Source organism: Mus musculus, chromosome 16 (assembly GCF_000001635.26).
Source record: "Mus musculus strain C57BL/6J chromosome 16, GRCm38.p6 C57BL/6J".
In the NCBI taxonomy this organism is placed as follows: domain Eukaryota; kingdom Metazoa; phylum Chordata; class Mammalia; order Rodentia; family Muridae; genus Mus; species Mus musculus.
In genome coordinates, this window is record NC_000082.6 from 42,283,088 (window position 1) to 42,310,773 (window position 27,686).

The window sequence follows — 27,686 nt, forward strand, 5'->3', positions numbered from 1 at the left end:
AAGAATCCTCACGCTTACATAGCGAGTGCTTTCCTGGCTGTTCATCTCCTTCCTGTTCATTTTTCCTTGCTTTCTTTTATTCTGTCTCAACTCCTTTTCCTTTCATATATTATAGTATATACTTAAGTGCTCATAATGCATCCATGACTAAGTATGCCTAAAATGAATATAGAGAATACAGACAAATACTAGCCTGGTATACCTCAAAACTTCATAAACACTCATTCTGACTCATCCTTCACGTGAAGTATGTAAAAAAGACTCTTGTAGTGAGAGGCACATAACCCAAGTTCCAGCTTAACCTTGGGGATAAGAAACAGTCTTCTTCATTTATTAAATGGTATTCTCACACACACACAAAGACGCACACATAAAATGAAACCTTCTTTAACTTGCCATTTAAAAAGTGTACATCTCTCTTCACCTTTTCAAAAGTGACCTGTAACTTAAAGATTTCTACTGACCTCCTACCCAGACCACCATCAACATTCCGTAAAGAGAGTAGGACATCACCAAATGTCCAGCCACTGTTGGCCTGGGGTGAATAAGCCTGCCCCCTCGAGAGCTGTGGGGTTCTTCTCTAAGGCTTCCTTAAGCAATCCTATCAGTATTAAAGGATTAGGAAGGAAAGACATAAAACACCTTTAATCTCATCACTGCTTCTCCTTCTCGAAGGCTTTAGTCATACCAGTAGAAGTATGCAGACAATCTGCTTAGACTCTGGGCTGATCTGCTCTTTAAGTTAGAAGAGACTTTTATGCGGTGAGAATGTTGTTTGTTTTGCTGAAGACAGCAGAGTTATAACAAGTTGCACTTCACATATATGGAGGAACCTATTTGATCACCCACAATCTTATGTTTTACAGTCTCAAAGGGCTCCCAAACTGTACACAGATTTTGTCTGTAGGGCTGTGGGGAAGGAGAATAGGCAGCCAGGATGGAAAAGACTGTTTCCCTACCTCTGTCACAGCAGCACTCTTGGTTCAGGCATAAACCATTCATCCTACGGTGGAGCAGCAGAAGGCCCAGTAGACTCTAGCTCACACTGCAAAGACTACTTAGACATGTCAGAGAAGGAACTGAGCCAAGAAACCTGGCAGATTATTCCTTCTCGGGGTGTGCGTGTCACACACTGGTAAGAGTCACCCACAGGTCACTCCTGGAGTTGGGATGAAATTAATCACCTGCTGCAGAACAGAGCAGCCCTGGTTTTCCTCCAGTTTGCAATATGTTTCTAAAATGTCCCCCTTGGTCTAGGAAGCCCTAGATGCTTTGAATTCTGGCCACCACAGAGAGAACACATGGCCCCAAATAAAAGCAACACTTTCTACAGAGCTTCTTATCCCGTTTCCAAATTACCAGAAAGGTCCATGACACCATAGGTGTTCCGTCCAAAGGAGAGTCTACCTCACTTTGCTATTTAGAATGTGCATATAAATCAGGAACGTGTCATAAGATGACCATCACCAAGATCTTTCACTAGTGATTTTGTGATCCCTTGTCCGACATTTTTGCTTTATGAAAAGATAAGCTCACACTCAAGGAACCTAAGAATTGGCCTGGGCCAAGTCTGGAGATTACAAACCAGTTTCCTGTATCAGCTTGGGATTTTGCCTTGCACAGTACCATCCATCCATCCATTCATTCCTAACTCATTCACTAAATCTACATTGCCTGCCTTCTTCAGCCAAAGAAATAGCATAGATGATGTTCAACAACTGGCTTTCCCACTGTGGGTTAATTTTAACTACCCACTGCTGAATCATGACTTGAATTTAAATATTTGCATTTTTGTAATAATATGAATGAAAAGTAGGGCCTCTCAGGTATGATTAAAAATATCTATTAGATATCTATTGTCCTTTGAGACAGATGAAGCAACTTACATATCAAGGCCTCCTAGTAAGGTTCCTCTAATTAGCCTAAACAAAATTTTCCATCTTTATATGCTTTATATTTTGTTAGGCTGCAGAGCTATCTTCATGGCTGAAAGTGCACATTGCTCTTGCAGAGAACCTAAGTTCAGTTCCCAGCACACAAGTTTGTCAGCTGACAACAACTACTAACTCAAGCCCAGGGAGATCCCCATACATCCGCGGGCATTGCACTCTCATACACCCACACAGAGACAAGTAATGAGAAGAATAGTTTTAATTTAGAAATTTTATATACAGTCTTAGTGCTGAGTTGCCTTTCTATAGTAGATTCCAGGGGAAGAAAGAAAGATGAAGATGGGGAGGAGGAGGAGCAGGAAAAAAAGAAGAGAAGAGCAGGAGAAAGCGGAGAGAAGAAAATGGAGAAGGAGGAAGAGGAGGAGGAGAAGGAGAAGAAGAAAAAGAAGAAGGAGGAGGAGGAAGAGAAGAAGGAGGATGAGGAAGAGAAGGAGAAGAAGGAAGAGAAGAAGGAGGAGGAAGAAGAGAAGAAGGAGGAAGAGAAGGAGGAGAGGAAGGGGAAGAAGAAGAAGCAGAAGAAGAAGAAGAAGAAGAAGAAGAAGAAGAAGAAGAAGAAGAAGAAGAAGAAGAAGAAGAAGAAGAAGAAGAAGAAGAAGAAGAAGAAGAAGAAGAAGAAGTTGTTCTTTAACAATAGGTATTATGAAGACAGTGGATTCATTATAAACACACTTGCTGGAGAGAGGGGTACAGTCAAAACAGGTGTCTAACAAGGCTCTGATACAGAAAAGCCAAATTTATGAAGAGGCACATCCTAATTGTGAGGCAAGTGACCTGCAGCCAAGAGACCTTCAATCTTCTATTTGCAATTCTCATCTTTATAGCTGATGATACCTGCAATATCCCTATTCTGAACAGTTTTAACTGATCTTTGTAGCTTACCTTGTTCTAACAAAGAGACACTTGAAGCCCATTGGATAAGAACTTCAGGATCAAACTTAGTTTAACATTTCTCATCATTCTGAAGTGATGGCACTGAGAGGGAATTGAACAGGATTATGAGTGCTACCGGGTGCCTCCTTATAAGGGTGATCACTGATAATTCCCAACATCATGGAGCATACAACTACACAAGTCAGAAGTCTTATAATAGCCAAGATACGTGTGTCCTTGAGCATCTTCCTGAATACATTTTCTCCAGAATAGGACCTCCCTGAGTGTATGTAAGGGTTCAGCATGTAAGGCTTGAGCTTTCTGGTTTGATGGTTCCTAGTTATCAAAAAGTACTTAAGTATCTCATTTAATCTCTGAACCTCAAATTTCTCTCACATAAAGAGGAGAGGGACATGGTACTAACACATGATATAGGGGGGTTACAATGGTTCACTAGGATTCTCACCATTTAGCATTTATCATAGGGATTTGGGGGTTTTAATAAATTGCCTATTAAATGCTCTCTACCATTGTAAACAGACTTTCCATCTCCTCATTCAGGCATGCTCTCCCCTCCCTGCCTCATCGGTATGTAGAACAGAGCCTGCCCCAGAAATTTCCTCGTTGGGACTTCAAAAGAACAATACGAGATTAGCACAGCCACTGAGAAAAAGGAATGAGACAAGATCAAACATTTTAGCTTTAAAAACTACAAGGCTATCTAAAGATAACACTTTAGAAATTTATCAGTTTGACACCTCCCCTTTGTCAGTTACTGGGTATGGGCAGAATACCTTTTTACTTTGCCTTCAGTCTGTAAAAATAGAAAGGAAAATATTAACAAACGCGACTGGATTGTTGTCAAGTAAAACCAATAAAAATGATTACTCTATCTGTATAAAAGTGGTCCATAAAACCTTAATAATCAACCATATTTAAGCAGTGTTCCACTGAGTAAGCTGACAGGGTTCCCATGTTTTATAAACAACATTTATGGACTTTAACAACTCAAAATTTCAGTTTTTATGAGTTGTGTATAAATCTGAGAAGTGGTTGAAGCCACATTTCAAATCTAAACCTTTTCGGAGGCATCCTGCCAAGCAATCATACTAACACTCTAACACAGAGAAACTGGTTTGTCTTTTCGAAAGCTACAGAGTTGGAGGGGTCTATCTCTAACATAAATAATTTCTCTAAATCTGTATACACACACTGGATTTTTCAGTTTTGAAAAACATAATTATTTTAGAAACTATTAATGTTCATCTGCTCTTAACAGCTATCTATATATACATGATACAAAGGGTTTTTTAAATATAATAGGTTAAATTGCATCTGAGTCACGGAAGCAGTGTTTGTTTGTTTGTTTGTTTGTTTTTGTTTTAAAGTATTCCATACTTATTTGCATGATTCAGTTGAGATTATTATTGGGATTATTTTAAATGCCACTCTCTGGATTTTATCATGCTTTCCTTAACAAATCAGATTGTCTGTCTATCAAAGGAGCACATCTTTTGACTCTTTGTGGCATGGACTCCTATTACACTAGAAGCTATTCTAAATATTCTAGAAGGAAGTAAATATGAAATTATAAAGGGAGGAGAGGAAGGAAAGGTGAAAGAGGAGAGAAGTACAAAGATAATAAGTTAATATTTTTCTCTTTCAGCAGAGAATTGCAAAACAAATGTAAACCTCCCTGTTCCCCTGATCCGTATTGATAATCTTAGTTTGAAAGATGTAATGAGACTATAGCAATACAGTGTAGCCCTGGCAAGGTGGCTCAGTGTGTAAAGTCGCCTGATGCCAAGTCTGATGTCCTGAATTTGATCTCCAGTATCCACATGGAGGGATGAGAGAACTGGCTCTGTCCAGTGGTCCCATCGGTCCCTTGTCCTCTACACCCACATGGCAACCACACCATCCCTAACACACCTCATATATGTGAGCATATTTTTTTTTTAAATTAAAACAGACAAATGAAATTTAACCAAATCAACAGGCAGAATGCTTAGGTGACATTGCTAACACTATAGCAGCAGATGTTTTAGGGTCGTCTTTGAGGAAAATCCATGAGCAGTAGAGGTGGTGAGGGACAGAAGCAGAGAATTCCATCACTGAAAGCCAGTGGGCATGCTGCCTGCTCAGCATGGAATACCAAGGACAATATCCTTAAAGGGGGCTTAAAAGTTCTCCCTTCAACAACGACAGAGGGACAGTCCTATAGGCACTTCAAAAGGCTGCTTCCTAGAGAAGAACCATCCTCCTACAAAGGCATCAGAAACTCACTGAGCCTGTCAAAGGCACACTGACTGTCGTGTGTGTGCAAACAGAAACAGGGATACGTAGATGGGCAGCTGAGAAAAAAACGAGAAAAGAAATCAGTATCAACGCCAGAGGTACTCTCCAATAACAAAAACCATAAATAGCAAGGTAAGTAATCTATTCCTCGTTTACAAATAATTTCTCATATTACTAAAGCAATGAGCAGGACTGATTTGAAAATTTTAATCTTACTTTCTTCGATTATCTCCTAGACTTATCCTATCCTGTACATTGCTAGATTATCTCTCCATGCAGCCTCAGCATCTCCAACCAAGCATGGGAGTTGTCCATTTCCAAGCTCTGCAGTCTGTCTGAAAATACTGTTATTCTAACCAGGGTTAGAATGAAACTTGGTGAGAAGCGGGGAGGGGAACTTGGGGCAGAGGCTCTGGGAATTTGGAACTGATATGATATGATAGATCTTCTTGTCACCTTTAGTCTCTGTGACTCCATGAGATTCATGATGACTGAATAATTTGTGCTCGCCACACTGAACAAGCCAGGCTGGCAGATTTCAGTCCAGAAAAGCTACAAGCTGAAAATTCAGAATCTAACAGAGATGAAAGTTATCGATCCAAAGCTGAAAGAAAACCAATTTACCTAAAATTATACCATGTATTTGTGTCTATTCTCTAAACCTCAGAAATCCCAACTTAAAGCATATGACCTGATGATTCCAAATGCACCAATTACTGCCTCTTGGATTGCCTACTCATTGAGCCTCACCTGCACATCCAATAACCTTTCAATGCACCATATACAGTCTCATTAGTTCAGATATTTTTCATCTAGAATCTGAAAATCTTAAGCCAGACTATAATCTCTCTTTATTTTCAGTGATTAGACACATTTCAAATCAAATAAATGATTAGAATCTGCAAAGTTGCAAGAGAACCTTATAGGCAGGTAAAAAGATCGTTATCTATAAATTAAATCTGGCCAATTTCTATTCTTCCAACATGTGACATTTATTGAATACTTACCGCATAAAACATTATAATCAGTCATTTACAATGATAAAGTATAAAATTAATAAAATGGAGTTTTTGCTTATCCTTAAATATATTAAAATATAACATTTTACTAGATGTTGATATATAATGTATAATATTTATTAATATATTATATAGCATATAATATTATATACTAATATCTGTAAAGAGATATTTTATTGGCTCACCAAATTCTACCAAACTAAACAATAAATATACATACCTAAAATTACATCATGTCTTTGTGCCTATTCTCCACACTTTAAAAATTCCAGCTTAAAAAATGTAATCTAAGCAATGTCAAACATGTCAAACACTTCGAAGTGTGATTGACTCCCAAGAGTTACAGAATGACATTATAGATACCTTCAATGGGATTCCCAGACTTCTTGAACTTTAAGCCTAAAGAAAAGGAATCTAGAAAATTGTGTTGAATAAAGTTAAACCAATGTCCTATTCACATAGCTCGCTATTACTGAGATGATATCATTATCTTAACTATAAGTTCAGGCTTCTAGGACAGGTATGTAGCTACAATAAAGACCTAAACTGAGTCACTGGTAGAAAGAACCATGATTTATTTGAAGCTGGAATATGAGAGTGGGCTGATAACTATGATAATTATTATACTCTGGAGGCTTAAATGGAAAACTAGACTTGAAAACATAGAATATTCATCTGCCATGTTCTAGTAGCAAACGTTCAGCAATTGCTTTATCAGTCTGAAGGTCAGATGTCTTAACAGTTTCTGGATTAGTGTTCTGATCCAGTCTCATTGGACTTTCCTAAGACAGTGGTCTGGCCCAAATTTAGACCCTTAGTCTTTGGGATAAATCAATAAAATTCTAAAGGGGCAAGCCAAACCAGGTAAATTGGCACAGAAGTAACTTTTATCTCTAAAGACTTTTGAGGTTGAAAGGTTCAGTGGAATATCTTGATTGTCAATTAAAGGAGAGTCACCTGGACCAGTAAAGCACACCTCAGAGTGAGTGTGAGGGAGATTTCAGAGAGGGTTAAAATCAGAAGTCTTTGTCCTAATCAACAATTTATTCCATTGGTTAACTCAGAATAGACTTTAACTTGTGGTGGGGTTAAGGAAGGTAGGTGTGTGCCTTTGAAGAAGGTATCTTAAAATCTCCCTCTCTCCCTCCTCCCTCCCTTCCATCTATTTCCCTCTCTCCCTCTCCTCTGTCTCCATCCATCCATCCATCCATCCATCCATCTATATCCCCCATCTCTCTCCATCCCTCTCTCCCTCTTCCCCTCCATCTCTGTCTCTCTTCCCCTCCCTCTTCCTTTCCATCGTCATCCATCCATCCATCCATCCATCCATCCATCCATCCATCAATCCATCCAACTATATCCCCCTCCCATCTCTTTCTCCTTAGTTACCATTAGGTGCAAAACTTTGCTCTACATACACTCTTGTTGCCATGATATTCTGCATCATCATAGGCCCATGGCAACAGAGAAAGCTCATCATAAGCTACAACTTCTAAGCTGGGGACAAGATTATTCTTTCTTTCCTTAAACTGTTTTTTCTAGTGTAATTGTCACAGTGATCAAGGCAACATAAAAGGTATTCTTAATAACACCAGACTATGGAGAGCCCTTGGGGATACTGATTTTCTCCACCCTGGATATGCTGGGGTGAGAGACAGAGCCAGCTTCCAGGGATGAAAGGCTATTAGATCTGTATTGCTCATAAGATGTTCTTTTCTAATTCTGCACAGGCTCTTTGGGCCATCATAACAAAAAAAAAAAAAAAAAAAAAAAAAAAAAAAAAAAAAAAAACCCTTCAATTTCCAAGTTATAGCTCCAAACTGAGGAGAATCCAGTACCTTTTCATATTCACAGTCAACTCTCAATTATTTATGCATATGAGAGAGTGGTGTCTTTGATAATAAAATGATAATTTATGGAGTTTTTTGTTTTGGTTTGGTTTGTTTTGGTTTGGTTTTGGCAATATCAACAGACTTATTTTCCTAATTGTGTCTGACCCCAGTTTGTGTCACAGTTAACATTCTCCAGTAACAAACATATATAAACATTCTCCACATATAAGCAGATACCACTCGCCAATTGGTGGTGGGTAGAATGCCCAGAAACACACTGTGGGGTAGGGAAAAGAGGGTTGAGATTATATTTTTTGTTGCTGGCAATTCACACACTAGATAATCAATAAAGAGTTGGCTGTATTTATGGGAGGCCCTTCCTAGAGCCAAATAATCACATTAGCTAATTCCCATCCATGAAATAAATGTAGTCTCAGTAATTACTTATTAAACTAAGTCTATCAGCATACAGCACATTTTCTTTTAACTGGGATTATCAAGCTTGACTGTTTATATCAATCCAATTAAGATAATTGTCTGATTCTCCAGTACTAGCTACCATGTAATTCTTTGTGAGTTTTCTCTCGGGCTTGTAGATTTGGGGGGATTCACCATAACTTTTGTGATTTGTAGTCCACGCTATCTAGACAGTTCCCTCTGGACTGTGCAGGTGGTCTGGCTGTAGGCATAACATCCCTGCTGCATCCCGCCCATGGCCCCACCCACGCTGTGGTACTCACCTTTCTCCTCCTCAGCTTGGCTGCTTTCTGCAGTCTCCGTTGGAGGCTGCGCTGCCTTGGTGGCAGCATCCTCTGCAGCAGGGGTGGTGGCAGCAGCATCAGTGACAGCAGCAGGCACATCGGCTTGTTTAGGCTCCTCCTTGGCTGGGCCATCTTCAGCCTTGGAGGACGGGGAGTTATCAGTGGTAGCTTTAGCAGCACTTTCTGTCTCCGCTGAGCCGGCCTTTTCCTCGGAGGGGGCCGCATCCCCTTCACCCTTCTTCTCCTCAGAAGGTGCATCTCCTGCCTTGCTGGGCTCCTCAGCCTTGGGGCTGGTGGCTGGGGCTGCATCGGTAGTAGCAGAGCCATCTCCCTCCTTCTTCTCCACACCATCAGCAACGGGAGCATCATCCTTCTCCTTGGCCTCGGCCTCAGCAGCTGGTGCATCACCCTTCTTCTCGCCTTTGAGCTTTTTCCTTGTTATGTGTCCACGGAAGCTAGCCTGAATTTTGGTCGCAGCCTTATGAGCCTTATCTTCCGGCTTGACACCATCTTGTTCAATCTTTTGGTCCTCATCATTCTTTTCAACCTTTGTGGAGAAAAGAGGGACAAAAAGGAAAGCTCAATGGGTGGATAACTCTTGGGTGATTCATTATGCGCTAAGCCCTTTATGGGGTAGGGGGGAGAAAATTTCGAATCAATCTTAAGAGACACTTCACCAGTCATTCCTCTTAGAGATACAGGTTTGATGTGTCACCCTCCCTGGCCTGGAGGATTAGCTCCTTCCAACTCAGCCTCCCTGTGCAGGGATTACAGACTTAGGTCACTACTCAAATCCTCTGACCCCCACAAGAATCCCAGGCATTCAAGGGGTATGCCAGAGAAGCCCTGTAATTCCAGGGCTCAAGAAAAGGAAGTAAGGAGATTAGGGGCAAATTCAAGGCCAACCTGGACTACATAGTGAGTTTCAGGCTAGCCTAGGCTACAGAATAAAACACACTACCCTACTTTAAATAAAACAAACAAAAATCACTGGAATTAGCTTTGTATGTATTTCCTTTCTCAAGTCAGTGTTATTCTACAAACCAATGGAAACAGGCTTTGTTTTAGATGCATCTCAACAATTCAAATCACATTTGCCTTAGGTTTTTATGAAAGAGCTCTCAAAGATACTGGGCTCTTAGGATTTCAGAGGACTCTTAAGCGTAATGATTTAAGAAATATTATGCAACAACTTATGCATCTCTCTCCCCTAAGCGTCCAAGAATGATCAGAAACTGAATATACTCAAGGAAAGAAGCATGCTAAATAGTTCAATAGTAAATCTCATTAGGGTTTTATGCAAAATACAAATGAATTCCAGGGCACTGAGGAAGCCAGAATATGATGATTCATGATGCTAGTCACCAACTATTAACTATCTCAATGTGTGGTCTACCACCATCAATAAGCACACCAGGACTTCAGAATTGGAATATAGAAAGTAGTCATTATCACTGAGTTTTAAAAGGTGAGAAAAAAATTGCTTTGATTGTTCTTAAATTTTTCCTGTATTTACTAAGTCACAATCATAGCCCCAAAGTCATTTAAACCTAAAATTAGTTTTTATTATCATAAATAAAGCATCCTGGTACTGCAGACATAAAATTAGAATATAAACCATTTTGCCCTTTGGTAATAGCATTTACAGTCTTCCATGTGCTACACACGACCTGTTTCTATTTGGAAATTCAATCGAAAGGTAGGAACAAAAAGTATAGCCATGGAAAGAAATGAATAGGCAAGCAAACAAGACTATACCACATCGCTGCTCACCATGGTATCCTGCCTAGCTATTAATGGTCTCTCTATCTCTTCCTTTATCCTTTCCTCACCTACATTTTTATTCTTTGATGGCTGTGTTCATTCATGTATTGAATTTTACAGGCTTGCACACACCCTTCATTACCCTGTCATCTGCCGCACCCCCCCCCCCGCCGCCTTCTCTTGCCCAGACACTTCTTCCCAACAAGCCATCTTTGTGATTTCACTTCTTCTGTGTATGACCCATTGATTTGCATGAACGCATGTGGGACATTATTTCCTGGAGCATAGGCAGCCTAGGAGAGGCTACACCACTGAAGAAACTGACACCATCCTCCCTCAGGGACTGTTAACAGCCCATAGACACACAGAAAGGAGTGGAGTCTCAGAGGCCCTCCTCATTGGGATCATGAGCACAATGGCTGTGCACAATGACTAGATTTTGAGCATCTAACTTTTGCTCATATTTGTGAGCCCTGTTCTAGGTGCTGTGAATTATAGCAATAAGGAGTCTAGAGACTTGCTCTCAAAAAATTAATATGTGTCTATTGTGTACTATGTCCCAAGCTTGGTCCAAATCTGGCCTCGGCTTTCTCTTTGCCTTTTGCTCTAGACTAGGAAGTAAGCCATAGACTCAACACACAGTATGTTTTTCCACCTGTCATACCAGCCTAGCCTAGTGACCCAGATCCAGCTAATCATGACATGGCCTATTTGATATTCCTTGAATAGATATACAGACCTGTCAGTACTTAGGTCTGTCAGCATGCTAGTGGATACACAGAGATACATTTTAAAATAGCATACATGCGAGGCTAAAATCAAGATTGACAATATTCTCTGTAAGATTTGAGGCAACTTTTTCTTTTCTCTTAGTTTATCAGGCATAGGATTCTAAACCGAAGGAAAGATACATTATGATCTCCTTGAAAGGGCCCATCCTCCTCCTTCTGCCTCCTCCCAGGGCCAGGCTACAACTGCTTCTCTATCGGAAGCACCATCTCCTTCCTGCCATCCTGCTGCTCTTGGCGGTTCCTACTGGGACACACACAGCACAATCTGGGGCACCAGCGCATCTGTCCCTGCCAGGAGCCCTCTGCTCAGAGATGAAATCATAACCCTGTAAAATTAACAGTTGTGAATGGAGCACAGAGTAGAGCCAAGATGCTATTTACTGCACTCTACTGTGGGTTTTCTGAATGAGGCACTATCTTATACGACAGGACATCTGCACTTGGACACCAGTGCCAAGTGCTTCTTCAATCCAAATACTACTCCTTCTAAGAATAAACAAATCAGTTATTTCAGATTAGGCCAACATGCATGAGAGACCCTCCAGAGACTCAAGAAAGCTAGAGTCCCATTATGAACACAAATATTAAAAGATGAAAAACAGGATTAAGTACGTTAATTACAACAGAGGATGTGTGAAAAACCATTATGGAAGCCCACTGCTTTGTAACCTAATCATAAATATGACATTTTAAAAAATGATGTTCAGACGCCTATGTGGGTGAACAATGCTTTCCTAGAAGACACTGGTTATTAAATAAAAGCCTCGGTGCCAAACATGAGATACATGACTATGACCTGTTAATCAGGGAGGTCCCAGATAACTCACCCCCACCCCACCCAATCTCCCCCAAGTCACAGGGAATTTCCACTGCTTCTAGTTTTCAACCAGAATTAAGGTCACTTAATTCCAGAAGAACCAGGGATCAATCTGGACAAACAAAAAAAGTAGGAAACTCATCTTTTCTCATCCATTGTGTGATTAATTAAGTTCCTTTCACCAAGTGTGCCCATCCCCCAAGCCCAAGTCCATTTCATTGTAAACTTGGAACACTTGGCATTTGGTGTAGCTGATACTCTGTGAAACATCATGTTAACATTCTCACTACGTACGGAGTGTCTATGCTAAGCACACACACAAGTAAGGAGATGCATACAATATGTCTCATGGGTGCCTAAGGCTCAGAACTAAAAATAACATTCATTTTTCTGGGATACCTCAGTGAATTTAAGGTTTTTACAGTTATCATGGAAACACTTAAACCTCCAAGCAAAGCCAAGCTTGGCATGATATCTTCTTCTATATACTAAAATTTTTCAACTTTTCTTCTCTTTTTTTTTTCTAGGTAGCATTGTTTTAAATATTTTAAAAACTATTATTGTGTGCCACTTCTTTTTTCTAACTGTGATTCTTTCATTCTGCAACAAGTCTGTTTACTCTGTGCTATTAGACAGTATATGTCACAAGTATGGAACTATATAATTTATATTTTTGTTCTTTAAATAGGCACTCACAGTTAAGAGACTGTTCTTGGTCTCAGATGAGACTGGACTTTTCAAGGATATTGGGATTTTTAAAGACTATAGATATTTTACTCATCAACTGACTGCATTTTTGCACTGTAAGATGGGAATGGAAGGGCATGAATTAAAGGTGATGTGTTTGGGAATCAAATTGACAAGGGGTGGAGTTGTGAAGGGTTAGTGTTAGTTGTCAACTTGACAGTAGCTGGAGTCTAGGAGACAAGCCCCCAAGAATGCCCCTGAGTAATTATTTAGCCATTGAGCATTATTGTGAAGCATTCTGTTTATGAAGCTACCTGGCATAAGATACCTATCCTGTAGGTGGATGGAGCATTTTCTGAAGGTCCTGGTCTGACTGCAAATAAAAGATAAAATAAGCCGAACAAATGCCTTTGCCTTTCTCCCTCTTATCTGTGGCGGTGATACAAGCAGATGCTTCAGGCTTCCGGTGCTTGGCTTCCCTACCATAAGAGATTTACCTTTGTACTTTGGGTGGAAATAGCCCCACCCCTTTTTTTAAAAACTTAAGTTGTTTTTGTTAGAATATTTTATCTCAGCAGAAGAACAGAATTCAAAAATCTGAGTATTTAGTAAATTAAAATATGATCAATTTGATCGAGCAAGAGATATTTTTAAGAAACATAATCAAAGGGCAAGAGATGTGGTAAACAATGTTCCCTCTAATACAAGAGAGTGGTCATGTATATGAAGAAGTTGATGTGGCCCATAAAATAACGAGAGTAAAATATTAATATGTAAATGTGAAATTTATCAAACAGTTATGACCCATTCTATTTTTATTAGTAACTTAGTTTAGTAAAGTTTTATTCGCCCTGTGATCATAACTGGTAGTTTCCAACACTTTAGAAAAATTGTGCAAGTATCAAACACGTTTACACTAGGGCCTCTTCATGTGCTTTGAATGTGGTTAAAGATCCAGAAATAGACTGAAATGTGTCCAACTGAGAAAGGAGAATGAGCCTCCTTTAGTTCTTTACATGAAAGTCTTTGCATCTTTCTGGGAAGATGTAGAAGAGAATAGTCACATCTGAGATCCAGAAGGATCCTTCCACACTGTGCTTGCTTGATTTGAAGATTTTTCTCAAGGTGAAAGGAAACCAAATATCAGAAGAAGCAATGAAACTTTTAAGCCTTTCCCAGCAACTATCATAACTTGATTCAATTACAATTTAAGACCCAGTGAAAGTCCTTTATTTGTTATGGGGCAACTGTGACACGTTCATGACTGAGCAATTTCCCAACGGAATGTGTGAGCAAAGAGAGATCCTGGAATTCCTGGCAGTGTGTTAGTGAGAGAACTTATGCTCTTCCTTAACGAAGGGTGCAGCATATTGCCACTTCTGCAGAATCAATAAGATATATCCCTCTAAACTAGAGTTTAAAAGAACCTAGGCATAAGGCAAGGCATATATCTATTCTAGTCATTTCCTATGATACATGCTAAATAGAAACTAACAAAGCTCTTACAGAAACCATTTGGATGTGGCAGACATGGAGATGGGTTACCTGATTGAATCAAGGATCAAAGTTACTGGCAAGAACAATTAGTCTCTGCTCTCTCTCAGAGACTGCTATTCCTTTGGGGGTCACTGAGGTAGAAGAGATAACTCCCTACCAGGCCTCCCAAAAGACTAACATGACAGAACAATCACAGAGGGATCATAAAGTTTCTTTTGCTGTGGTGGTTTGAAAAAAAAAAAAATGTCTCCATAGGCTCACCCATCTGAATAAGTGTTCCCCAGTAGGTGGCACTGCTTGGGGAAGGAAACTTATGTGTGGAACCTTGTTGGAGGCAGTGCATCACTTTGAGAGTATAAACTCACGCTATTTCTAGTTCACTTTTTGTATGCTTTGCTCTATGCTTGCTGGTGAAGGTGTGATCTCTCAGCTTCAGTTCCAGCTGCTATGCCTGCTACCTGCTATCATGCTTCCCCACCATGATAGATCCTAATACTTCTGGAACCGTATGTTAAAAGAAGCCCTGTCTTCTGTAAGTTGACTTGGTCATGGTATATTGTCAGAGTGACAGGAAAGCAACTAATGTATCTGGTGAAAACTGGAATGTTAGGGAGAAATGTAGTCAGCCAATACATATGGGAAAAAAATGGGTGAGTAGCCCAGACATGCCCAGGACCACACCAGAGGTGAAACCTTCCCACAGCAGTTAAAATAGTGTAAGTATATCCTTGATCCTTGGGAAACAACTATTGATGGTTAGTAGTAAGTGACTCATACTACTTTGTGTTGCTGAACATAGAGTATGGAAACTTGAAAAACTCAGCCAGCTGGCTAGGTATCCTGGAGATGTTCACCAAGCCACTCTCCAGCAGACCTTTTCCTCATTTCCCCTTCCTGTGTAGTAAGAGGATAATATATTGTAATACTTCAATTAGGTCTTCATCATGACCATGCAATGAGTACATCATGTTGCCTGATTCATACTCTAAATATTTGGAAAGCGAAAGACAGCTGTATGGCCCAGATTCTAAATGATACAGTCAATTCTTAATCCTAAGTGGTCCAGTGCTTCTTAAAATACAACATAGGAAGTCAACATTACTAGGTTATTTTAGAGTAGGGGCCATGAGTAACAAATACAGGTCTGAAATCCTGTTCTCCCAAGTCTTACCAGCTCACCACCTTGGGCATGTCAGCCTCAGGTGACATGGAGGACTAACACAACTCCTTTTTTGTGTCGTGATGATTAAATGAGTTCATGCATGGAAGCCATTTAATACAGTCCCTGACACACTGTGCATGCTCAAAATGGCTAATTTCTACAATTCCTCTCATTATAAACACTCTTGCATTCCAGGCATGGTGGTATATGCCTATAATCTCAGCACTTTCGAGGTAGGGAAATCAGGAGTTCTAGGCCAACCTCAGCTTTATAGTGAGTTGAAGGTCAACCTAGGCTTCATGACACACCGCCTCAAAAACAAACAAACAAACAAACAAACAATCACTGACACCATCATTACTATCCCCATCTCAGAGCAATGGTTATTTACCTCATTAAGATACTAAGATACGATTTGTTAATAAGATAATTATGGGTTGGCCATTAGATGTTATTTATCACTAGACTTGCTGGTATTCCCATTCACAGATGGGGGTTGAGGGCACTCCTCAACTCTCTTATACTGTAGAGCTATGTATCTTTAAAAGTATAAGCAATAAACTGTGTAAAAATGCCAAAAGATGCAGTTCATTTCTTTTCTGTCCCTGGGAAGAGAGAGCTGTGTTTACCCTGTCAAGGTTAAGTTGCAGCTCCATTCATTTCTCACCTGACAAACACTAACTGCTTCCCTCTCCTTCCTCTCTAATTTTACTCAGCCCCTAAATCTCTGCATGCCCAGCAGAAGTGATGAAATCTAGTCATTTTCAAAATATATGACCTTCATCTGTTACCACACAAAAAATTCCCATTTTGCTATTTTTTAATACGTACAATGGGATAGACTTATATCCCTTGTACATTGGAATAACTGCCTGAGATGGTTCTAAGAGCGACTCTGTGCTTTTATGACTGGTAATAACTACAGCTGATAAAGTTATAAATGCAAATGCTACACATTTTGTGGGGGATTAGTTTGTGAATGTTTTTCCCTGAGAGAAAGAGTCATTTTAATTTCAGATTTTTTTTACTTCATTCGACACACCCCTGTGGGCAAATTAATAATACCTGAATGTCATATACCTAATCTAGAAAGAGTACATATTATCTATCATCAGAGTGCATGTTATTATGAAATTTATTTGTTGAGGGATGAAAAAGAAACTAAAAATCCCATTTTGAAAAGGAAAAGATGATTTGAATTGGTATGTGACTCATTGTGCAGTATTTTAAACTTTAAATATCAACTTTAATTAAACTTTAAATATCAGCTCCAAGTCTGGAGATCTACAGTACCTATGAAAGACCTGCAACAGGACAGTACAAAGTAAAATTTGTTATTTCACAGACACCAGAAAGTGGGTGAGCTATCTGATAAATATTTTATGCTTTTCATTCCTTCATGGATCAGTGAATAAGAAGCCTCAAGGCTATGTGCTCTTAAAAACAGTATGTGCCCCCATCAAAACTAGTACTGGGGGTAATGATCATATATATGTGTAATGCTAACAACAAATCAAAAGATACATAATTTTATGTCTTAACTATTCTTCTAAACACTTTATTTTGTTTGTTATTTATTGATATATAAGTGCCAAATGTATTTACTATATATATGTATGTTTATACAATAACTGATGTAACTCTAGCACCAGTGCTGTAATAGAAAATATGATTTTGTAACAGACAATGAAGGGACTATGACATAGGGCATAACTAACATACTCAGAATCACGTAGCAAGCAAGCAGTAGAGTTAGTATTTGAAACAAAATATTGGATGATACCTGGACATGGAATAGCTCCAGAAAGCAAAGAAGTTAAGTAGTCAAAGTGAAAACAAGGTGCCGCTCATCTCTGCAGATTTCCCCTCAAGCCTCCTAGGCAAAGTCAAAAATAGACACGGGGGGGGGGGGCAGTACAGTTCAGAATAGAGCTTTGTCGAAGCTGGTGTCTGGCAATGCTGGGCAGTTTCTAAAAGAGTCATCAGAGCTGTCACCCCAGTTTCATCCCCCCCTTTAAAAATCTTGCTCCAAGAGAAAGAAAACGGAAATGGTATTTTTCAAAGCGGGGGCTGTGGTGTCATGACCTCATCACCCCACTGATGATGTGACTCGTTTTCCTCATGAAGAATTTGATGGGGGAAGATTCATACTTGAAGTGTTGAAAGCAGCTCTGAGACTAGCTTTCTTATTAATTTTGAAAGCAGAGAAAAGAAATTATCAGAGGGCAGAGGAAGCAATTCTGAGAGAAAAGGGAAGGAGGGATTGGGACTAAGATCAGAAATTATGGCTATTTAATTAAATGAGGAAAGTAAACAGATGAAATAGAGTTTCATTGTGAATTCTTATAGGAGAAAAGGTAGAGAAGGATGGGTTCTATGATGTAGTCCTGAGTCTGAGTATTTAATTCCAGTCCAAGTTTCTGAATTAAATATAGCTTTTCCCTTGCACCAACTCTTTCTTATGTCCTCACAATTGTAGGGAGGCAGATAGTGAATATGAAACCAGCTCAGATTACATCCTCAAAGTTATCATATTATGTCATCTAGCTCCTTGAGGGAATGGATGCTTTATCTGTTTTAGTGGCTGTTCATTGTGGTGAAAAACCATTATTACCTCACCTACTTTGTGGTCCTACAACAAGAAAATGCTTCATTCTTCAAAGCCACCAGCCTAGGAAGAAGGGATCACCTCCTATCTCTTTTGAAATTCTTAAGGAAAATGTACAACATCTGAATTAATTCTGGTGGCTCTCTCAAAGATTTTTATAGCTCATTCTTTAAGTAAAACAATCCAGCTAAACCAGGTAAGACAGGGAGACATTGTCTGGTTCTGGGATATGTATGTTAAGAAAAGTTATATAGGTGGCCCCAAAACATAGAGAACACGTTTTGAATCATTGTGTAGAATCAGAAAACTAATGGGCCTAGTTGGAAGTGGAAGTGAATCTTCTGAATGAAGATTCTTAATTGTTGTTGGTTTTCTACTAAAAGTTATTAAAGGCCCTTGCCTTTAATCCCAGCACTGGGAAGGCAAAGGCAGGCAGATTTCTGTGAGTTCAAGGCCAGCCTGGTCTATAGATAGAGTTCTGGTGCAGTCAGGATTACACAGGGAAACCCCCTGTCTTGAAAGAAAGGAGTTCAAGAGAGCAAGGAAGTGAGCTCTTGGAAAGTCAGGAGTCTTTCTTAATATCTTTGTTCCATGAGATATGATGCTATTACTCCTCTTCAAATTCTGATCTTTTCATCATGAGATAGATTCTTCTGTCTGTGTGTCTGAGGATGAGAACAGATAGGAGTGATTAAAGATCCCCAGGGGTCTTCAGTAACTCTGCCTGCGATTAAGTAATTGTTCACAATTTCCCCAAATTGAACACAGACAGGGCACCTAGTGATCCAAAGTTGCTCTGAGCTTCTGACAGACAGTCTCAACAGAGTAGCGGTGACCTGAAACAGAGGTGACCCCAAAACATAGAGCACACGTTTTGAATCACTGTGTGGAATCAGAAAACTAATGGGCCTAGTTGGAAGTGGAAGTGAATCTTCTGAATGAAGATTCTTAATTGTTGTTGGTTTTCCACTGATCAAATAGCTGAACCTATGCCTGCGCACACTGTTTCCATATTTTAAGTGTTAAAACTGACCCCGGGTGCTGTCACTGTAATACTCAATGTAAAACTCAACCTAAGAATCTCTCTTACATAGTTTGTCTTCCACTCATCATATTAAGTTAAACTAGAATAAAACAGAGCAGTGTCTTTAGCATAGCATAGTATGCTTCTCCCCTGCTCTCACACAATTTTTTTGGGGGTATGTACATTGTTTATCAAGTTAAGAAGATATACATTGCTTTGGAATTTGGTTCAACCTAGTCTTCTAAGTGAGAGCTGAACTTCAGTCAGAGAAACCCTCACACACCTCATATGCCCAAGTCTAGGGAAGGTCTGTGTGCTCACTGACAATGCTGCTTGACACCTCTATCTTCCATGTCCACCAAAGATCTTCACATCCCTCGTGAGCCACCCCAACCCCCAGCTCTTTGGCAGAAGGTCTTTCTTGCTTTACTGCAGTGATAATGGCCAGTAATTAGCACATTTATTCTGCAAAAAAATTACAAATTTAAAAAATATATAAATTTTCAAAAATCTTCTGAACCATATGGTCTCTATCTGTGACGTGGTCCATGAACAATGCCTAAAAAATGAACATGTTTGTATTCTAATAAAGTTATTTATGAATTGGGAATGTGCGCATTCTAGATAATACCAAGGAGCCACAACACATTTTTATCCATTAAGGTGGCTTTCAACCCTTTAAAAATGTAAAAGCTGTTGTGGGGTTGCACACCAGTTTGCCAACTTCTGGAATAGGCTATTAATTTTATCTCAAATTCCCATAGCATCTCTAGCTGTATTTGTTTTGTGTTAAAGCTATTCACATACTTTCCTCCCCTATACTCTACTATCCTATAAATTCTTGAAGGGAAGAAAAACTGTCATAATAATGATGTGGATAACAAAAGTTTGCATTCATTGATCACTTTGTCAGGCCCTGAGTTAAGGTATTACATGGAAATTCTTACATGTAGGAAGTAGACGTCACTATAATTATAATATATGAGTTAAGTAATGCTATTTTACAAATGAGAAAATTAATGCTTAGGGGGGTTCTATATTTAATGAGTGGAAGAGCTGGGCCTTGGCTGCCTCAGATGCCTGACTCTGGGGTTCAGCCCTTCTGACTTTCACACTCAGATTATGATTTGGGACTTATATCCTGAGAGTATGTTATAATAAGAGGCACTGAAAGTGAGCCCCCGGGACAAGGTACAGGGCTATGGCAAAGGCCCTTTGGAGGTAAGCAAGCTTCAGAGAACTGAGAAATGGGCAACACTGAAGTCTGCCTGCCTTAGGAGAGCCTTTGCCCAGTTATTCCTTACATCGTGTACAACGGCCCCTGGACATGGAGTAAATAAAACAGCGCAAAGCGAGGAATTACAGAGAAAGAAGAGTGAATGGTGGGGAGACACACAGAAACACTGGCAGAGCCCCAGCTGAAGGGCCAGGCCTGCCAGCTAGCACTACAGCAGCTGCACTCCCTGGAGGGAAGAAATGAGCGACAGCTGGAGGACCCACGTGCCATAGAAAAAGACTTGCCTTTTGCCACCAGAGCTGAGCAAATTGTTTATGTGTGAAAGGTTTGTGGAACCAAGTTAAATGGTGCTAAGTCACTAGATAAAAGATCACACCCTTTAGCTCAAGACACCAGCCTCTAGAGATGACTTCTAACAATCTCCAGCCTGGCTGAGGACAGGCAGTGAATGGCATCCATACTAGCAAATCGAGCTGTGACCTGGCAACAGGACCATAAAAGGGTCCTTAAATCTCCCAGGGCTGCTGCATCTGTGCAAAGAAAAAGCAAAGAGGAAAGGCAGGCAGGCTACAGGGCCAGAAAGACCAGCCTCCTCTGCACTACTGGGAACAGCTGGCAATGGCCACTCTCAGTGCAGACTTGCCTGGCCCAGGTTTACTGCATCTATATCTTAACAAAACTAGGAACATTAATGTGAACAGTGCTGGCCATATCACCCACACCGCCTGTTCTGCGAAATCCACAGTTCCTTCTGAATAGCACTCTACATGGAAAGCTGTTTTCAAGGATTGACTGTTTATTGGATTTAGAGAAATGAGGAATATAGGAGGGGAGGAAGGGAAGAGGAGAAGAAGAAAGAGGAGGAGGGGGAGGAAGGGGAGGAGGAAGAAGAAGGTAGAAGAGGAGGGAGAGGAGAGTAAGGAGGAGGGGGAGGAGGAGGGAAAGGAGGAGGGGGAAGAAGAAGAGGAGGAAGAAGAGAAGAGTTGTCAGGTGTCCAGGGCTCCCTATTTGACCCTCCCAACCTGCCTGAGACCTGTGAAAGTCCTTATACTTCAGTGGATTCAGTCTACCTATCTGATGAATCAAACACCCCAAGCATCAAAGCTCTACCAGCAGATGATTATGTGCATTTTTTCTGATTTTCTGTTTCCCTAGAAAATGAAGCATCTGAGATTTGTAATCTAATTGCAGAATCTAGTATGGATGGGGTCTCCTCCCTGGACTTTGGCCTCTACTGTCACTGATTTTATCATAATTACATATGCTTAATTGTTTATATGCATTATCATAAATAGCCACTTCCAGTAGATCACCGAGCTGAAAAGGGAAATCCCGCTGGCAGCTATGGTCCTACGCTTGGTTCCTTACAGTGGAGGGTGCCTTTACTATATATAGTACCTATGAATTGACAAATGAATCATTTCATTGTCAAATAGATACTAACATCCTGTAAACGCCAGTCGATAACATGCTGATACCAGCTCTTCCTAAAGGCTGGCACTACACCATTCATTAGTCAGCAGAAAGTCACAGCTTCCCCAAAGCCTCTGTGATAAGGGAGGAAAGGATTCTAAAGGAATACCTAAGTTACCATTTAAAAAGTCACACTGTGAGTATATGTGAATAATATGATCACAAGCTGGTTGGAGGAAGAAAGTCAGATGGCTAAAAATAACGAAGATATGCAAATATATACACATATACACATTATATATGTGTGTGTATATGTATGTATGTATATATATATATATATATATATATATATATATATACATTGTGTGTGTGTGTGTATGTGCGCGCATGCACGTGTGCTGGCCTGCCCAGTGTCATCTTTCCACATAGTAGTTTCTGTGTGATCCTGGGTCCTTGCACAGCTGCCACCTCCTAGGCAGGGACCCATGGAAGCTAGCTGGAGGCTTCTCGCTATTCTTCCATTTGTGAGTGTGATGTCACGTACAGCCCCCGACACCACCCTATCCCACTGCCAGTCTCCGAGATTCATTCATGTTACTGGATGAATGAACAACCCTGGTGCCAGGTGTTTCCAAGCCAAGAGGAAATCTCACAGTATCTAAATTTCGCCACATGGATGGTAATTTCACTTCTTTCCACCTGCTTCATTTACTGTCCTCCCAAGTTTGGAGAGAGAGAGAGAGAGAGAGAGAGAGAGAGAGAGAGAGAGAGAGAGAGAGAGAGGACTGTGTGCAGTTACTCAAGAAACCTAAATAAATGTAAATGAATACTAATAATTCCGAAGGGTCATTGTTTTCAAATGGAGTCCCTGGTTTTGCCTTAGCTGGCTTTCTCTTTTGTAACATCTTCCATGATTCTTACTTAGTTTGCAAATGTCTGATTCTGCTGAGGTAAAGAAACCATCCAGCCCTTTGCTATGGTCTCCCCTTGTCCCGCTGAAGGAAACAGTGAACATAGCCTAAGGGATGCTAATGTGCCCTTAGCAGCCTCCAAGTCAGGGAAAAAAAAATGGAGACAGACTTCCAATTGACCCAGTTAGCTTTTCCCATTCTTTGTCACCTGCTGTGTAACCCACCCAGGTCTCTGCATAAGCAGCAGGAGCAAGCTGGTTGATTTAAGAAGACTAAGAAAGGAGCCCAGCCCATTGGCCCTCACTGTTCTTCTGAGAGGTCTGGGACAGAGGCTCGAGCTTTTGTTCTTCAAAACAAGCCTATGCAAGAAGCAATTACCTCCCAAACAAGAATTCCCTAGCGCTCTGAGAGAGCATTAAGACTAGATGCTTGCTGAATTGGAGGAGGGGCTCCACTAGTTGCAGACCTCTGGGCGAACACTAGGGCTGTGCGGGTGGGGCATCCGAATGATCAGTCTGTGCTCCGCCCTGGCATCCTTAGGATCTGGGGTCTCAAGCCACGCCCTCAGCCCCACCACCACTCCCCACCCCGGCAAGCTGAGAGGTGGGGGCTCTGAAAGACAGCAAGACAGAGACAGACAGAGAGAGAGAGAGAGAGAGAGAGAGAGAGAGAGAGAGAGAGAGAGAGAGAGAGAGAGGAGCATGCTGAGGCTGAGAAACAAAGCGATGAGATCACCCGGAAGGAGCCAGTTCCATCGCGGAAGACAGAGAATGAAGTGCAAAGTAGGGATGACCAAAGGAAACAGATGTCAAAATGTAGGGAGTAGGGCAGATCAACTAAAGCACAGAAAGGAAGCCAAAAATCAGTGTGTGCAAGAAAGAGCGGAAACTGCAGAGAGGCCAGTCAAAATCAGCGTTGCTTAGGGAAAAAGCAAGTTAGTTTCAGCCCCCTCCTCTGCTCCCCAAAGTCTGGGGTCTTGTCAGTTCCTTATTTTATACAGATTTTGTATATCAAGGGTAAGAGGGTGAGCTTCAGGGTGCCCCTGAATCCAAACCATCAGGCAGTGTGTTTAATTAATTTCTCATCTGAGTGTCCATAGAATGTCCACAGTTTTTCTAAGCTCAGTGCTGCCTGTTACTTCTGTACCTCTAGAAAAGTGTCTTTGTTATTAGGCCGAGTTATTGAAAAGAAAAAAAAAAGATCAAAACATACGAAACACATAAACTGTGATAGGAGTGAAGAATTTGGTAATAACTGACTGAGAGCAGTCACCTAACCCAGATAACATTCAAAGGCACAACTTCGAAGGTAATTACAGGAAGGAAAGCCTGAAGACTGATACATTGCATGATGGGAGAAAAAGGGAGGGGTTCGATGCCAGGATGGTCTGTGGGCCTTAGGGAACACTCTTTGGACACTTATGGATGTAGTGACTGAGCCCACTAAGTGATCTAGATTCTTCTCTCTTCCTCACAGGGAACTGCCCAGTACCCTGGCTGTTCTGGATCAGACAGCACTCAGTAGTAAGTGCTGGTAGCTGAAAAGCCCTTTACCTAACGTTTCTTTCTTAAGCCTGAAGATGACCATATGACAACTGTATCCTTATGCCTAAGCAACTCTCCTCGTCTGCACTTACAATTCAATGTGGCTCTTTCTCAGGTGCCTATTAATTTGACTCTTCTCTCTATCCAGTCTCCTCACCCAACAGTTCCTTCTACCATTTAACCAGGCAGCAAGAAGGTTCCCTTGAAACGCCATTTAGCTACCCTCTCTCCCATAACGTTGCTCTTGAGAATCGAATTCTGACACAAAGGTTTCAGGTAAACAGTAGGTTTGTAACCTTCCTTCTCACTACTGTTGAATTGGCTAACATAACACATAGCTCAGAGAGGAGGTGTGTGAGTGTGAGTGTGTGTGTGTGTGTCTGTGTGTGTGTGTGTGTGTGTGTGCGTGTGTGTGGTTTTATGCATACACCCCTTTTCCAATGAAATCAGATGTAAATAAAGGCTTCTGTCTTGTGGCAGGACCTGGCTTTTGCAATCTAGAATGCTCTGTAGCTATGATTCCTGGTATAAGATCAGACACATGAAGACCCTGTCACGATCAGAGGAAGGACTTATGGGAGCACATCTCTAACTGATGATTTATATGAATTAATGGTGGATGAGAGAGAGAGAGAGAGAGAGAGAGAGAGAGAGAGAGAGAGATTCTTTGGTGATATAGCCATTGGTACGGTACCCATGATCCTGTAAATAATCAGGTTTATTAAACCTGATTGGTATAAGTTTCCATAAGAGATAGACAGCTCTCCAGCTCCATTTTGGATGAACTTGAAGTTTTGCAGACAGATGAAGAAATTTTCACTTGTGTTATTATAGTGTGGGAGGTGTTTTAAGTTTTAAGGTTAACAATTGTCTTTTCTAAGAAGCTGTTCACCGCAAGGCCGTTTCTACTAACATACCTTTGTTTCCTGGGAAATGGAAGACTGCACTGTTACAAAGTTCAAGTTTAAATAGATTAAATGATTTTTCTTCCAACCCAGCTTCAAATGAGCAACAAAAATGCTCTTCCATCTACATCAGGGGTTTGTAACTTTCATTGTACATGTCTGCCAACTAATATAATTATAAGAAAAAGACTCATTCACTCTACCTCGAAGGCTGCTGAGGGCAGGAGTCTGCTCAGACGTACCCAGATGCGTTTTTTGATTGATTGCAGTCAGTGATCTATAGATTACACTGAGGACTGACTGCAACCTGAACCACACTTCTGTCTGAAAATATGTTCCTTGAATACATTGAAAATGGCTCTACTGATCAAGTAAGAATTTTCTATTTTATTCCATTGTTTCCAATGGACACCCAGAAGTAGCTATTTCCACAAAATGGCCAATAATCCTTACTCTAAATTCCAATTAAAAATATCATAATGCCATGTTATCTCACAGCTAGGGACACAAGCTTACAGAGGCAGTGATAGAGCTGGGGCTCTTTAGGCCTCTTTACCTCCGAGTGTTCTCCCAGCCCCCCCTGAGTTCCCAGGGCCACATTGAATGAGAAAGCTAAATTTGGGACAAAGTAGATAACTGAATTAGATCATTAGTGTCAAAGGCATGCTGTAGCCTAAGGCATTAGGCAAGTCTCAATTTATTATCCTTCCATTCTGGGCCTGAAAGATACAGATTAGCAGACAGGCTGGTTCCTCTGCTACATTTCAATCATGGAGACTTGGTTTGGTGCTTCTGTGTGGTGACGATGGGCTAAGGAAAGCTGAAGAGTGTGGCCTGAACAGAGCAGATTATGCTTCCTGCCCCAGGAGAAAAGCTCCTGTTGCATAATTTCCTTGACTATAATACCCAATATAAATGCAAATTAACTCTCACTGTTTCATCAAATCTACTAAGTTATAGGCTACCTATTAGTCTTCTACAAAGTTTCAGTACGTGGAGAAATACAGATAGCGCCCCCCCCCATCCAGGGTACGTTTCACCCTTCAGGCAAATGCAGGATCCTAGTGCAACATCCCCGACACACTGCTCGCCATAGTTTAAGACCAAAATGAAATGTATGCAGAGTGAAGGAGGTGAGGATGCTGGTGATGTAATCTGTGGTAACAGACATTTTTTAGTCAATTGTTTTACTACCGCGAGTTGAATGATGTTTCTTTGACATTCAGGATGATCTTGACTGCTATATATTCATTGTTGACATGCATCCTGGGGAGAGCAAATTGCTACAAAGACAATAAATTCACTAGTAGGAACACTGCCATCTGATTTATTTTCTCCAAGGTGTTAGAGGTATATGACATGAGCTACGAGACTCCAGGTTTTAGGATCCCTGCCAGACTTTTCAGTGGTATATTAAAAAAAATTATCTGCTGTGCACAGGCCAAAAGTTTGATTACTCTGATGCAATCAGACCTCGCTGAAGTCTTGTTGACATCTAAAGTGCACTTGCTCAAAGGTCCGTGGGGCTTGCGTGACTTCTCATCCTGCTCTCAGTGTAGAGCCTACTTCTTGCCTGAAAAACTCTAGAAACAAAAAAACCGGTTGCCGTCTCCTTTGAATATTGAGGTTTGTCTAACATCAGCAGAGAAAGTTAAAATCTGATGAATAAGAAATGCATCACATCACTAGAATCATTTCCTAGGTCTCCCCAGACTTTCCTGCTGGACGTCTCACTGAATTTTCATAGTCTCTGACTGTGGGCACATTCCAGAACCGAAGAGAATTCCAGGCTGTGTGTCACAGCTGCACTGCACTGTGTCCATTTCTGGAAAGAGGACTTGGCATCATTTCCCCCCTCCCCCTCAAGAAACCACCAATTTACACATCTGTTCTTTGCAGCAGCAAATATAATTACCACGATGCTGTTTGTAGTCACATGACCCTGCGAAGGGGGCACTGCTTAAACATCTGTAAACACAGATAAACATCATATTGTGTTTCTTTCTCAAGCCATTTGAGCAATTTCTGCTGGAGGGAAAAAATATCTTTTGTCAGTGTTCAGCAGCAACTCCCTTTCTGGGCAAGATTGGTTTTGCCCCCAGGAAAGCAGATTTTGTTGAAGCACTCTTGACTCAGAGACAAAGTGAGTGTTCAAGCAAAATAGAGCTTTTAAAAGCCAAGCTGTAAGAGAAGCATGGTGCAGTAGTGCTGGTCTTGTCCATCATTTCTTAGGATCTTCCAGGAAAAAGCCAGGCTCTTTACTAAAGATAGTTTATATTGATTCAGTGTCTTCCTCCAGAGAAAAACTTTTCAGTTAAACTCATGTACTTGACTGTCCCACTACCTGCAGCAAGTTAAATGGACTTTTTTAAAATTGTTGTTGTTCTTGTTTGCTTGGTGTGTGTGTGTGTGTGTGTGTGTGTGTGTATAGAGAGAGAGAGACTGGTTTAAGATCCTAATGAAAATGAACACACTAGTCAATACTTGAATTAATTAGTACTTTAAGCAGCAATGACTTCTGCTTTACACACATTTTGATAAGTTAAAATGAATACAATGAATGGGTGAGATATGTAAGATTATATACCAAGACA

The 27,686-nt window shown here is 40.7% G+C and overlaps 1 protein-coding gene and 1 non-coding gene across 2 annotated transcripts in view; both read right to left on the reverse strand.

The window, feature by feature from the left end:
* The window catches only part of Gap43 (growth associated protein 43), a 92,100-nt gene that overhangs the window by 34,536 nt on the left and 29,878 nt on the right, over window positions 1–27,686 (reverse strand). Inside the window, exon 2 of the mRNA NM_008083.2 lies at window positions 8,712–9,279. Coding sequence (NP_032109.1) covers window positions 8,712–9,279 — 568 coding nt within the window. The remainder of the gene's footprint in view (window positions 1–8,711; window positions 9,280–27,686) is intronic.
* On the reverse strand, window positions 20,275–20,382 carry Mir6540 (microRNA 6540). Its single transcript, NR_105858.1, has one exon. It is a non-coding gene; the product is annotated as a microRNA 6540 (primary transcript).